Source organism: Anser cygnoides, chromosome 2 (genome assembly GCF_040182565.1).
Source record: "Anser cygnoides isolate HZ-2024a breed goose chromosome 2, Taihu_goose_T2T_genome, whole genome shotgun sequence".
Taxonomy (NCBI): Eukaryota; Metazoa; Chordata; class Aves; order Anseriformes; family Anatidae; genus Anser; species Anser cygnoides.
This window is the reverse complement of record NC_089874.1, coordinates 14,653,425-14,666,119: the sequence shown is the minus strand read 5'-3', so window position 1 is coordinate 14,666,119 and position 12,695 is coordinate 14,653,425. Positions and strand designations below refer to the sequence as shown.

At 46.8% G+C, this 12,695-nt stretch overlaps 1 protein-coding gene across 2 annotated transcripts in view; it reads left to right on the top strand.

Annotated features, from left to right (window-relative positions):
- The first annotated feature begins 692 nt into the window (after window positions 1-692).
- CCNY (cyclin Y) overlaps window positions 693-12,695 on the top strand; it is a 126,838-nt gene continuing 114,835 nt past the window's right edge. The window contains exon 1 of one of the 2 annotated variants that reach the window (XM_048076573.2): window positions 693-1,239. In XM_048076573.2, coding sequence (XP_047932530.1) covers window positions 1,086-1,239 — 154 coding nt within the window. In that variant the 5' untranslated portion in view covers window positions 693-1,085. The remainder of the gene's footprint in view (window positions 1,240-12,695) is intronic. The other variant, XM_048076575.2, reaches the window with a different exon arrangement.

Sequence of the window (12,695 nt, the reverse complement as noted above, 5' to 3'; positions counted from 1 at the left end):
GGGAGATTTAGGTTGGAAATGAGGAGACATTTCTTCTCAGAAAGAGCAGTCAGGCATTGGGACGGGTTGCCCAGGGAGGTGGTGGAGTCACCGTCCCTGGGGGTGTTCAAGGAAAGGTTGGACGTGGTGCTTAGGGACATGGTTTAGTGGGTGATACTGGTGGTAGGGGGATGGTTGGACCAGATGATCTTGGAGGCCTTTTCCAACCTGAATGGTTCTGTGATTCTATGAAAACCAAGCCCTCGCAGAATGGAGACGGTTGGACCAGATGATCTTCGAGGCCTTTTCCAACCTTTTCAACCTTTATGATTCTGTGATGCTCTGAATTCCTGAAGGAACCGAGGACACACCCCGCTGCTGGGGGACACGGAGCCGTTGGTGTGAGGGGACCCCGGCGGGGCAGCGCCTGCGGGGGGACAGCGGGGCTGACGGGGGGCTGCAGCCCCCAGGGCGTGCAACGCCGGGCGGGAGCCGCCCCCTCCGCCCCGCCGCTCCCTTCGGCCACCGCCGTGCTTCGTCTTCCCGTCACGTAAACGCACACGGGGCTCGGCACCGCCTGGCAGCGGGCAGGCGGCACGGCCGGGGGCCGCCCCTCAGCCCCCGCCGAGCCGGGCACGGCCGCCGGCCCGGCAGCCCGCCTGGCAGGAGGCGTCACCGCCCGCTTGAACCGGAACCGCTTGGCGGAGGCCGCCCGGGGCGGCTGCTGCTGCTGCTGCCGGTGCTGCCGCTGCGGCTGCCGCGGTGCCGAGGGGGTGAGGGGGGCCCGCGGGGGCGGAGGAGGAGCGCGGCGGCCCCGCCGCCCGGCGATGGGGCTGTGCCTCGGCCGGCCCTGCGCCGCCCGGCCGCGCAGCAGCGCTTAGCTCGCCCTCAGCTGCCGCAGCCCTCGCCGCGGGGCTGCCGCCTCGGATGACCCAGCGGCGGGATCCGCCGGCGAGTGCAGCCGCAGGGCGCCGCAGCCGCCGCCTCTCCCCATCCTCCTCCTCCTCCTCCTCGTCCTCCTCCTCCTCGCCCATGGCCGCCCGCCGCCCCCGCTGACCGGCCGCCCCTCGCCTCCTCCCCGGCCGGGGTCGGCTGGAGCAGAGAAGATGGGGAACACCACCTCCTGCTGCGTCTCCTCCAGCCCCAAGCTGCGCAGGAATGCCCACTCCCGGCTGGAGTCCTACCGCCCCGAGGCCGACCTGAGCCGGGAGGACACGGGCTGCAACCTGCAGCACATCAGCGACCGGGAGAACATCGACGGTGAGGGCGGCCGGGCGGCGAAACCCCGGGGGGCTCCGGTCCCTTCCCCTCGCCCTGCCCGGGCGCGGAGCCCCCGCGGTGTCCCCGCGTCCCAGCCCCGGCCGTGTGGTGCCGGGGTGCGCTGCCCGAGCCCTGCGGCACCTCGGCGGGGGTGCTGGGGGTCGCCTGGGCTGGGCCGCGCTGGGACGGGCCTGTCGCGCATATCGCCGGCCGCGGGCAGAAGCCGCGGGGCAGAGCCGGTGAGGCAGCAGCGAAGGCAAGAAGTGACCTCCGCGCTGCCGCCGTGACTCTTCCTGCCCGCGGTGCTGTCGCGATGAGGCGCGGCTGCTGGGCTCGCCCGCGCGTCGCTTCGCCCCCTTTCCCCTCAGCCGTGCCCTGAGGAGCCCCGGCCCCCCGCAGAGCCCAGCCGAACTCGCAGGCGCGGGTTAACCCGCACAGGCCGCTCGGGCTCTGGGTGCCCGCACCGTTCGTCCCCACAGCTTCACCTGGGGGAAGGTCAGCGGCGTCCCGGAGCAGTTCACATGCAGTGCTTTTGGTAGGGAGCCAGGAGGAGTGACTGTGGCGCGCCTCACTTTGCCTTCCAGGGTTTTGTTTTTTATTTTTTCGTAGCTTACGTGGTGGTGATTTTATTACGGTTTTGTGTTAGGTCAGTTCTTGGCACCGGTGAAGTTACGAAGTGCCTGGTAGCAGATGGATTCCCTCTCTGGTTAAGGCCATTTCTCTGAATTCTGGAATTTAATCCTGGAAATATGAATGTTTTTCAGATGTCTTCGCTGCACGCAGCTGAAAAATCGGAGTGTAATAGGATCAGTAGGTGGAAAAAAATACATAATGGTCTGGTCTGAGACAGTCAGGGAAATGAAAGAACCAATTGTTGATCTATGAATGATTAATTCTTCCAGCAGCAGCGTTGTCCAGCGTAGCAGTGTGCATCTATATCTACAGCAACAGATCCTGCAGTAAAGTTTTTGGTCAGATGAGTGGATGAGTGTGGGCTTTGTGCCTTGTTCTTGAAGCTTTTTTTTTTGTTGGTTGTTTCCCATGGATGGAAGAAGGGTATAGGTGAAAATAGTAAGGCATGTGTGCTTGCTAAAATGAGCATATAATGCAGATAACTTTCTGTATCTTGGTAATTATATCAAGAAACAATCTGTGTTGGTTGGTTTGTTTGTTGGATCAAGGCACATGTCTGCTTTGTCTCCCTTTAAACCGTGGTATGTTTCAATCCTGGGGTTGGATTTTTAGTGTTCTAACAAGTTACATTTGTATTAATAATTTTTAAATGTTTTTTTGTTGTTGTTTGTTTTTTTGTGTGTGTTTTTGCTATTTGTCTAAGGCTGCTGTTGGTGAAATGCCGTGTTTTCAAATGGGCAAGCTGTCTGATTCTTGAAAAGACCAAACAATTACGAGTTTTGTTTTTGTGCCTTGCTCTAATCTTGCTGCCCTTTATGGGTAGGGGCCACAAAATAAGATGTCACTGAGGAGACTGGTGGTCAGTAAATGTCCGTAGACATGAAACAACTGGAGATGATAGCTGGGTAAAACAGCTCTTTGGAGCGTGCTTTGTTGCAGAGCTGCTACCCTGGAGTCATGCTCGCTGCAGGTCTTTTAGGCAGAGGTGGCAGGCTGATTGCTAAGGGTAGGAAGGTGATACTGTGATTCTGAAATTTTATTTCTTGTTAGACTACCTGTTACGTTTTTGTGGTCAAGTTGCTTGAAGTTATACGGCACACGCATGTTTACAGACGAGTCACAGGGGTGAAAAAAAACTGCTTAATAGGGAGCTATAATATTTTTTTTTATCATTTTACAATTGCATGAAGATATTTGAACAAGGGAAGAACAATAGCCTGCTTATCTGTGTCGTGCAGAGAAAATGCTGGGTGCTGATTCCTTGATATTACCACAGATCGTGAACTATTTCCAGGAGTTTCTCGAATTGCTAGCGTTTGCCAAATGTACTTTTTTTTTAAGCAAGTGATGATAGCGACTGATGCACTGAACGAAAACGTTTCTGACACTTTTACTTCATATTTAGTTTTCTTGCTGCTCTTCAAATGAGAACCCTTCCATCCAGCCCAGTGCCAGTGCCAGAGGCTGCCAGGCACAAGAAGTGCAAATTCACGTCTCTGGCGAGCCCCGGCTCTGCGAGCGCTGCTTCCAGGAGCTGAGCGGTCGTGACATGCAGCGGCTGAGTTAACTTGGTTCACGTGGAAGTTCCCTTCATGCTCATGTTCAGCGAAAGTCGTGACACTCTTTTTTTTTTTTTTTGAGTGGGTAAAGCTGCATGAATAGAACAGGAACTTTTAAAGCCTTTAAATCACTTGTGGGCCGTTTCTAAGTTTTTAAGAGATGTGTGGTTTTCCTTGTTGCGGACCCTGTTCCTGGCAGTATCAGAGGGAGAGGGGAAGAAGAGGGAGGAGTGACCCAGCTCCAACAATGATTTAAGTGGAACCGTTAGTACTGGTGGAAGTGGAACTGTTTGAAGTTTGCCAGTGTTAAATGCCTTGTAAAGAAACATTTGTCAAATCTGCCTTCAAGATCATGCCTTTAAATCGTCTCATATGATGCAACCCAATCCAGTAGCAGCTTTTCAAAGAATGGTTGGAGGAGTTCTGTTTCCTTAGGACTGGGTTTTATAGCAAGATACTATCTCTGTGGCGGTGGTACCTTGTCAGAAAATCTCCATTTCTGTAATGCTTCGCAACTGTTTATGAAGTGATATCTGAAAGAGAAGGGAATTTTGAAAGAAGATAGAATGGGAGGAATTTATCAAATGACATGTCGGAGAATACTAATGGTGGATTTATCTCTCTTTTAGGGTGTTTTTTTTTTTTTTTTTTTTGGTCCTAAAAACTTTTCTTAAAGGTAACTGACTTCTTTAAGACTCCACACGTGCACAGTTGACTCTCTCAATTATGTGTAGTCCCCAGGATGCCTTTTTTTTGTACAGGCTCATGATAGTGAAGACCACCCAGCAGATTTTGACTTTTCTTTTTGGAGACAGAGCAAGAAGATGATGGTAACGTACAGTTCAGAGGTTACCCTTCCTTGGCTACCTGCTCTGTTTGATGATTATTGCTGAGGGGGAGCTTCGACATTTTCCAGTGCTTCACATTTAAAAATCTACTTCAAGAAAATTCTGGCAGTAGCTTCAAGCCTTGCAGATTCCTAGCTCAGTCCTTTAGCCAACAGGACGTTGCTTTACAAGTGTTGATGACAGCAGTAAGCAGAAGCAGTAGAAGCCTTGACATTTCAGGTTCTGTATCCTATTTGTGTGTAAACGTCTGTATGTGCAAGCCATGGAAGCGGCTCGGCTGTGTGTTTAAATCCCGGCTAGCTGGAGGGCTGCGGTGCAGGCTGCGCTTGGTTCTGTACCCCAGCAGCTCGCCCTGCCAGACCCGCTGCTGCCCTGTCTCGTGCAAAAGCTGAGCTGGAAAAGAGGGCTCTCAGGCGTGATTTCCCTGCTGGGGGCATGATTTCCATAGTAAGCTTCTCAAGTAGGGGGCTGTAGGGAGGGGACACGGGATATCTTACCGCAGGTAAGATGGCACGAAGCGAAGCTGCTCTACCTCATATATGGTTAAATTGGGCAAAAGGAGACTAGATGGAGAGTTCCTAGGCCATTGGAAGGGAAGATTGTCCTTAATGATTACACCCTCCCCCGTCTCTTCCTTCCTTCTCCCCCCCAGAAACCAACCTATGATATTTTTTTTCCTCTGTGTAAACTCCTGTTAATGTCACTAGGTCGTTTTTCATTGCTAGCTCAGATAATGTCATCCTCTGCAACTGGGCATCACAGATAAACCTCTTCAGCCCTTTTCATCATGTGCCAGTCATGTTAATTTTTTTGCTCTATAATGCACAGACTCCTAAGACTGGACTGGTTTTTTTTAAGCCCTTTTTTGTTCTTTTATTTATTTTTCCCCACCCTCTTGACAATAGCATGTGGGAATCCCTGAATTGAGATTTGTTAGTATTTGTATATCTCTGTCTTCAAGAGCTAGGGAATGATGGGTTGCATGTTTTGAAGGAAATGACTTACATTCACAGCAGTGAAGATACATGCACTTCTGAAGCAAATTAAGGATATAATAATCTGTGTTTTACACGGACGTTCCCTGCTAACATCTGGATCATAACAGGATAGCCCTTTTTTTTTTTTTTTTCCCAGAACAAATAGTGTGGTTTACATGAGAGTCTCTTTCAATAATGTTCTTTCTCCTTTGGCCAGAATGCTTGCACAGTGGTGTCCGTATGCTTTTCAATGCTGTCGTTTGCATTGTGCTCCTAAGCATTTGTCAGAGGTCATGCATTGGAGTAGCACAGCAACCTTGTACGTTCAAAAAAATTAAAAAGAACCTGATGTGGTCCTACCTCACCAAGCTTCTTCCTATACTGCACACTGCATGTGATGCATACCTCACAGCTTTCTTTTGTACTTCACTGTCAGCCTCATCTGTTTGCTGGCGTGTTCCCTGCTCCTCAGAGGCACCATCATGTTGTACAAACCCTTCTAAAACCTCACTTTTACATCATTCACATCAAATCAGTTAATTTACACCTCTTATGAAGTGAGTATTTTGATATTTAGCAGTAGAAGGTTTCAGATGCACGCATGCTAAGGCTAATCGTATTTGAACTTACTGCTAACTAATTTTATTAGTGCACTGCCATCTGATGAAGACTTCCTTTGAAAGTGAGTTACACGAGATCAACAGTCTTGGCTGAGTAAATTGGTACTTGAAGTGGAATGACATGATTTAAAATTATAGGTCTCTGAAAATGTGAAGGACTACCGTGTTTTCTGGTAGGTTTCTTCCTTAGATTTTACGTGCAGTAGAAATAATGGATTAAAAAACAGAGCAAACCTCTCCGCTTTGTGGTTATAGCTGTTTTACCTGATCTTGTGTGCTTCATGAAGTTCTTTCAGGCTCAGAGGGCGTGCTGCATCTTCAGGCCTTGCTCCAGATCTGACTTCTTTGTCCAAAAAGCAATCCTGCAAGTTTGGCACCCACATATGGCGGTGGGATGCTGCTTTCTGAACCGCGTGAGATGCTGGGTGCGTGTTTGCTGGGTGTCTCTCGCACCTTTCTGTGAGTACCACTCGCTCCCTGCTGTCTGCAGTGAGTCATGAGCTTGGAAGGCGACTAAGAGAGTACCTAGCACAGCCGTAGTGGTTCTTGTTTTGCTGGCCAGCTGCAGATCAGGCATAGCCTAAATACCTTCCTTGTATATCTTTGCATGCATATGAAATACATTTTACAAACTGGCAGTATAAATGCTGAACAGCCTTCCTCTGAGCTCGCTATGTAGAAGTGAATTGAATCACTTAGCTTCTTTACTTTTCCTTTGAACTTGGACGACCAGAGTTTCTTAAATCCCATTAGTTTTCTATGTGCATTCTGACATACGGGGTGACCTGTTTTATTTTGTCCTGCAGAATATCTATGTTCCAGAAACCTTTGAAATCTATATGAAGTGACTGTAAATGCTAATAAACTTTTAAAAGTTAGCAATTTGTTATTTAGACAAAATATGCCTAGCAGTAGGCTTAGGTATTGCCTTCACTGGAGTGGTTACCAGTTCCTGTGTATCTTCTGCAGCAGTTTTGTCTCCTTACAGTCCAACTTTGAAAGCAAATACTCCAGAATTGCCGAAATGAGCTGTTGGGATATTTTCATGTTTCTCAAGATGAAACTTGCAGAAGTTGACCAAAATTCAGAGATGGATTTGTTTAGCTCAACTTAAACTACGTCACTCTGTAGACCATATGTGCCATCCTAACTCCCCCAGCCAGTTGGGTTTGAGCATCATCAGCCCTTGTATTTTATCTGGGAGAATTAATTAAAACTCAGAGTGTTCCCTAGCCCGAACTGGGGAAAGAACAGCAGCAGCGGTGTCCTGAAGACTGGTCCTTGGCTAGTATTGAAACCAGCCAACGGGCTGTTGTTGGGGTATTAATGAGAAATTATTAATGAAAGCTGGTTGGAGAATTTGGTTGAAATCCTTTTTCTTATTGTTCTTCTCTCTCCCCGCCCCCCCCCCCTTTTTTTTCTCTTTCCTTTCTCATCACAATTTAACATTCCAGGCCTGCAAACTCTAAAGGATTTGTAAGAGCAACCATCATTCAGCTAAGGCAAGTTTCTTATGTCGCCCGGATTTACATTTCCCAGTCACTGATGTTCTTTACTTCTCGTTATTTCTTTGCAAAGGGGTGCTGTTTCTGTGAAGTGCGGTAATGTGACAGTCTTACTGAAACACCTTTACGATCCCATCATAGATGCAGGTTGCACTGCAGAATTGCCCTCTTGCCTATAGCTTGTGATGAACGAAGCTTCGGTAAAAGCAATGTTTTGTTACTGAGTGGCACTTTACTACTGTCTTTGTTAGAGTAAAAATGCTACAGAAAACTGTAATATTTGAATGCTTAGACAAGTTTATGGAGTAGAGCTAATACTAAGACTAAAAGTGAGTTGTGTTTCACCTCGCGTAATACTTGCCACACTCTTCTCCACTGTGCTTCTTCAGGGGAAGAGCGTCTGCACTGGTATCTCTGTGGTATCATTCTCTCTGCAGAAGTCAGCCTTCAATTACTCATTCATAATCTTCCCTGAAAAATAACACCACCCAGCTTTACTTAAAAACCAAAAATAAAAACAAACAAAACACCAAAACTTTGAGCTCAGGCTATTTGCTTGTTAGTTTCTTTGTCTGCAGAAATGATTCCTACACACCTGTGGCTGAGATCCCAAAGATGCCAGGTTGAAAGTGAGAAGATTTACTTTCAACAGTATAGAAATCAATACGAGGTTGTGTTGAAATTTTGAAAGCTCCTTTTCTTTGCAGCATTGGTATTTCATTAAAGGTGGGGGTTGATGAGTTTCTATTCCTGAATCCAAGTCTGAATGGCTAGTCACGTTTTTATAAAGTCAGGCTACCCCAAATGTCACGCATAAGGGGCGTTGTTACTAAATGAAGGTGTGAAGCTGGTCGTACAGGGATCCTACTCTAGTTTTGGAGCAAAACTAGCAGATTATTAGCATGTTTAAAGCTGTTTCTGGTACACAGTTTATCCCTGCACACAGGTATTCCGAGAAGGGCTGCCTTTTCGTTGCCGCGTTGTGGTGTTATGACGTCTTACCGAATACTTATTACCCTCTTTGTTCCTGGAAAGAATGCATTACTTTCAGATACTGGAAGTAATACTGCATGAGGAAGAAGTTATACGTGATCAGCAAAGATGTTCTGAAATACTGCCCTACATCTGTTTGTGTCTGAACTTCGTAGGGAGAGGGTAATTTAGAAGTCACAAGAGCGTGTGAGGCTGTGTATGTGCAATGACTGGCAGGAGTTACGCTTCTGTGCTTGGAGTTCTTCTTGGTCTTCATCAGTATTTCCATTTCCTACCTAAGTATACTGTGGTTTCTTTGTCCTCTTTTCTGCCCTTCCTAGGGCAGGAGGTTGCTATACTTGAAGATCTGAAGTTTGGGAGTTGTACCTGGTCCTGACCAAGACAGGACACGCTTACCTGCTTTGGGAGCAAGGAGCTCGCAGGCTGCGGTCAGGGAGCTTTACAAGCACTGATTACATCTCTCAGCCACTCGTGGTAGCCTCTGAAATGATGCAAGTTGTGTAAAGGCCTTGAAGAAGGTCTCTCAGAATCTGAAAGGGATTAGAGCTAGCGGCTCTTGGGCTGATGGTCAGAATTTTAGATCCTGTCTGTTTCTCTAGCTTGAAAACACTTGTCCGTGTGTTACACCATCCCGTGTACCATTGACATTCAGTAAGCTGTAGTCTCTGGTGTCTGACAGCCCCCACTTCCTCCTCCTCAAAGAAAGCTGTTAAAATAACCAGTGCGACATACAGGTTAGAAGGAAAAGAAATGTTATGATGAGGAACATACAGATAATTGTCATATAAATTTAGATTTCTAGACGTTTGGTTATTTTACTGCTGTAGGATTGCAGCCTCTGGTGTGTCCAGGGGATATATCGCACCTGCTATGAGTCAGGACATTTATCACCTGTTCTGTTATCTATTTGTTCTGTTTGCTTTTTATTTTGGAGGATTTTGGAGCAGACTGATTTTCATTTTATTAATTAAATTTATGAAGCTATATAACTGAAATCAGCAGAGATAAATTCAGAAGGGCGAGTCTGGTTACTGCAGAATGTTTTGCCTAGTCATTCAGAGCATTATTCTGCTGTGTACTTCGAGAGAGGGGAAAAAACAAACAGTTTCAGATCCTATCAGCGAGGATTTTATTTCTAATTGCTCACGCAGTTTCAACTACAGCTGTAGGCAGGGCCTTAAAGTTATGGGATCTCCAGGCTCACGAAGTTTGTTGAGAATGATCTGACTTGAATTTGGTACTCTCTCCTCTTATTGCCATTAAAATAGGTAGTGCAATTAGCCTCTCGACATAGGAATTCAAACCATGTACCTGGACAACTGCTGTTACTGACTATTAAATAGTAATCAATCACAGATTTATGTACATTTGAAATGAATGTTTCCTGAAAAGAGATTCTGAAACCAAGATAGAGGAGCTTTCTTCCGATGGGTATTTTGGTATTTCTTCCTACGTGGTTTGATGCAGCAGATTCGAAAGTCACACGTTAAAACGGACATCAAGATAAAATCCATCATGAGGAGTGAGTGATGAGATCTTTGGCGTGTCTCTGCCGTAGGCCGTGTGGCCACCCCACCTGAATGCCCCCTGTGACCGCGTAGCTCTCGGTAGCGCTTCCTTCTCCAGGCTTTTTGTTGTGGCTCTTCCTACCTGACAGAAATCCATGTGCATTTTATTCAGTCAATGGAGGTTGAAAGGGGGGTGAGCGGTTTGGAAATGCAGTTAGATTTTAAGCTTTCAAACCGTGTTGCCTGCAGCTAAATGTCCTCTTTCCTTTTAGAATAATTCATTTGCGATGCTAAGTGTCTGCTGTACTGCAGCGATGATGCACAGCTATCCTCCCTGTGTCACGCATAGGAAGAAATTGTTGTTTTACTGTGTACTTTTTCTGGGGTTTAGGTAAGAGGAGGATGCCTTTAACTGAAGTGGTCCTGGAGATCCGATCTGTGGTAAAAATAGTGTGCAGAAGGAGAGCTCTAACTGGTTGTTTTGGGGAAGAAAACAAACCAACACCGCCTTGGAAAGCTAAAACAAACAAAAAAATTTACAATTCTTTATTTAAGCAGTGATGTAAATTCCACGTCTAGCAACGCGTTTCCACTTGGCAAAATGGATATTTGAGTGAAAGGGATGCTGCCAAGCTAAATTTAACTGGAAGCGAATGTTTTGCGAAAAGTAAGCTTTCAACCTCAAGTCACGTTGAAAAATATTATAGTAAACAGTTATTTTTATAACAAGTGGTTGAATCACAGTTGATGTAACCCAAACACTGAAGCATTATGTTACTACGTGAGAACCTGAACTTAAATGGAACAACTCTAGAACAAAATGCACATCGATACTGGCTTCTACAGGGCGATTGCTGAGGACGCAGCGAGGTGCGGTGCCTGGCAGAACTCGCAGCCCCGGGAGGTACGGTACGAGAAGGTGGGAAGAAGTTGTGCTGACCAGGTCCGGGCAGCTCGCTGCTGGCTCCGTTCCCCTGTCCCTGGGGGCTGGGGGCAGCTGGGGAGCTGGGTGGTGTGAGCCCAGCACCGGCTTTGTCTTTGGGCTGTTTGTAAGCTGTGAGGGCTGGCCTTCGTGGCTTCTTTGGAAATATAAACTAGGGGTAGGTAGCAGGCTTTTTTTTCACTTGTTCTTTTTTTTCTAACTCTTTTTTGGTGTTCCTTAGTGAATTATTTATACCTGAGATATTTGTATTCAACAAATCTTCTGGTAAATACCATTGAAAAAGTAAAATGTTATTATTTTTTTAATCACGTTGCTGGTATAATCTTAAACAAGCTTTGATCTGAAAGAGAAAAATTTCCTTTCAAATACTGCCCTCCTCCATCCTTGTAACTTTAATGAGACTCTGATTTTTCTGCCTTCCCCCATCCCCTTTTTTGTACATCTCTGACAGTCTGCATTACTTGCCTCCTGCCAGTGCTTGGCAGCTCAGCATTTTTTTTTTTACCCCAAACATACCCAAGTTCCTGCCTCTAATCTCATTGCCTTTTATTTGACCCCTTCTGTTCTGCTGTGCTTTTTGAGCTACGAGAAGTGAACAATACAGACAGTGTATTCTAGGGCAGGGGTTGTGTGATGATTCCACGATGACATCAGAAATTTCAATGTGAATTTCAAAACCCTGCTTTATATTTTGTCATGTTTGCATTTTAACATTTGCTGTGCATTCCTAGTTCCTACCTCTCCTGCATGTTTTACAGCCAAGCAGATAAAATAATCCTTACTGTCTCCGATCAGCACATTATCCACACATAGTAAGATACCTCTATTTTTTTTCCCGTATCTTTGCACTTAAAGGGCATTGAGCACATTTTTTGATCTCCATCATTTTCTTCATGACTTTCGGAAATGTGTGCTTTGTGATGAGTTTGTGTCCTGGATTTTTGGGAGTTTGGGATTACAGATACACTGCAGTGCATGGGCTGTAATTCTTAAAATACAGGCTGAGGCTGTGTAGGTTGTTTCTTCTCAAATAGTGGAATGCATATACACTGCTTTCGTCTAAATAAAAAGCTGAAGAGAGATTTAGTTAGTAACAGTATTAAGATTTGCAATTCGTGGAAGAAAATTCTTGATAATTACCATCTCTGTAATTGATGCTCTGCCCGTGCTTCAATGTGTCCAGCTGTATGTAAATCTCCAACTACATATTTGTGCATTTCTTCCCTCATGTAAATGAGGAATCTCCTTGGTTTCTATTTGGGGACCGGGACCCGATTGATTTGGCATTGCCTAATTGAAAAGCAGGATATGTTGCCAAGAAAGGATTTTCCTTCTATTCAGGGAGTGGGGCGGCGTGAGCTCCGAGCTCGCAGGCGTTTCCGTGTGCTCCCCGCCTCGGGGGCAGCGAGCGGGCAGGAAGGTTTGTAGTGCTGCCCTGGTGGGTTTCTGGGGTCCGGCTGCACCTTCAGCCCGGCCCTGGCCTGCCGAGGAAGGATGGGACCACGTTTCCATCTCCCACGTGTGGCCTGTGCCTGGCACAGTTCCTCCCCATGACTTTCATCGGTCTGCGGCTCTTGTCCGTGTGATGGTTTGGTCTGAGGCTCTGTAGGGCAGAAAGGCTCTCCAGCCTCTATCTGCTTTTTCTCTTATTTTCTGTTATTTGTAGAAAGTTCTTGAAATGGTCACGAGTGTTTCCTGTGCCCTGCTTGCTGGCCATGCCATCGTCTCCAGCAAGCAGCTCCTTCAGCCTAATCCTGCTACTCGGACCTGTACGCCCCATGCTAAGTCAGCACGTTGCCTCATGCTGTTGTAGCTGTGTCACTTGGCTGGTCTTATTTATGTGACAAAAGCGAATGGAAGCACCGACATC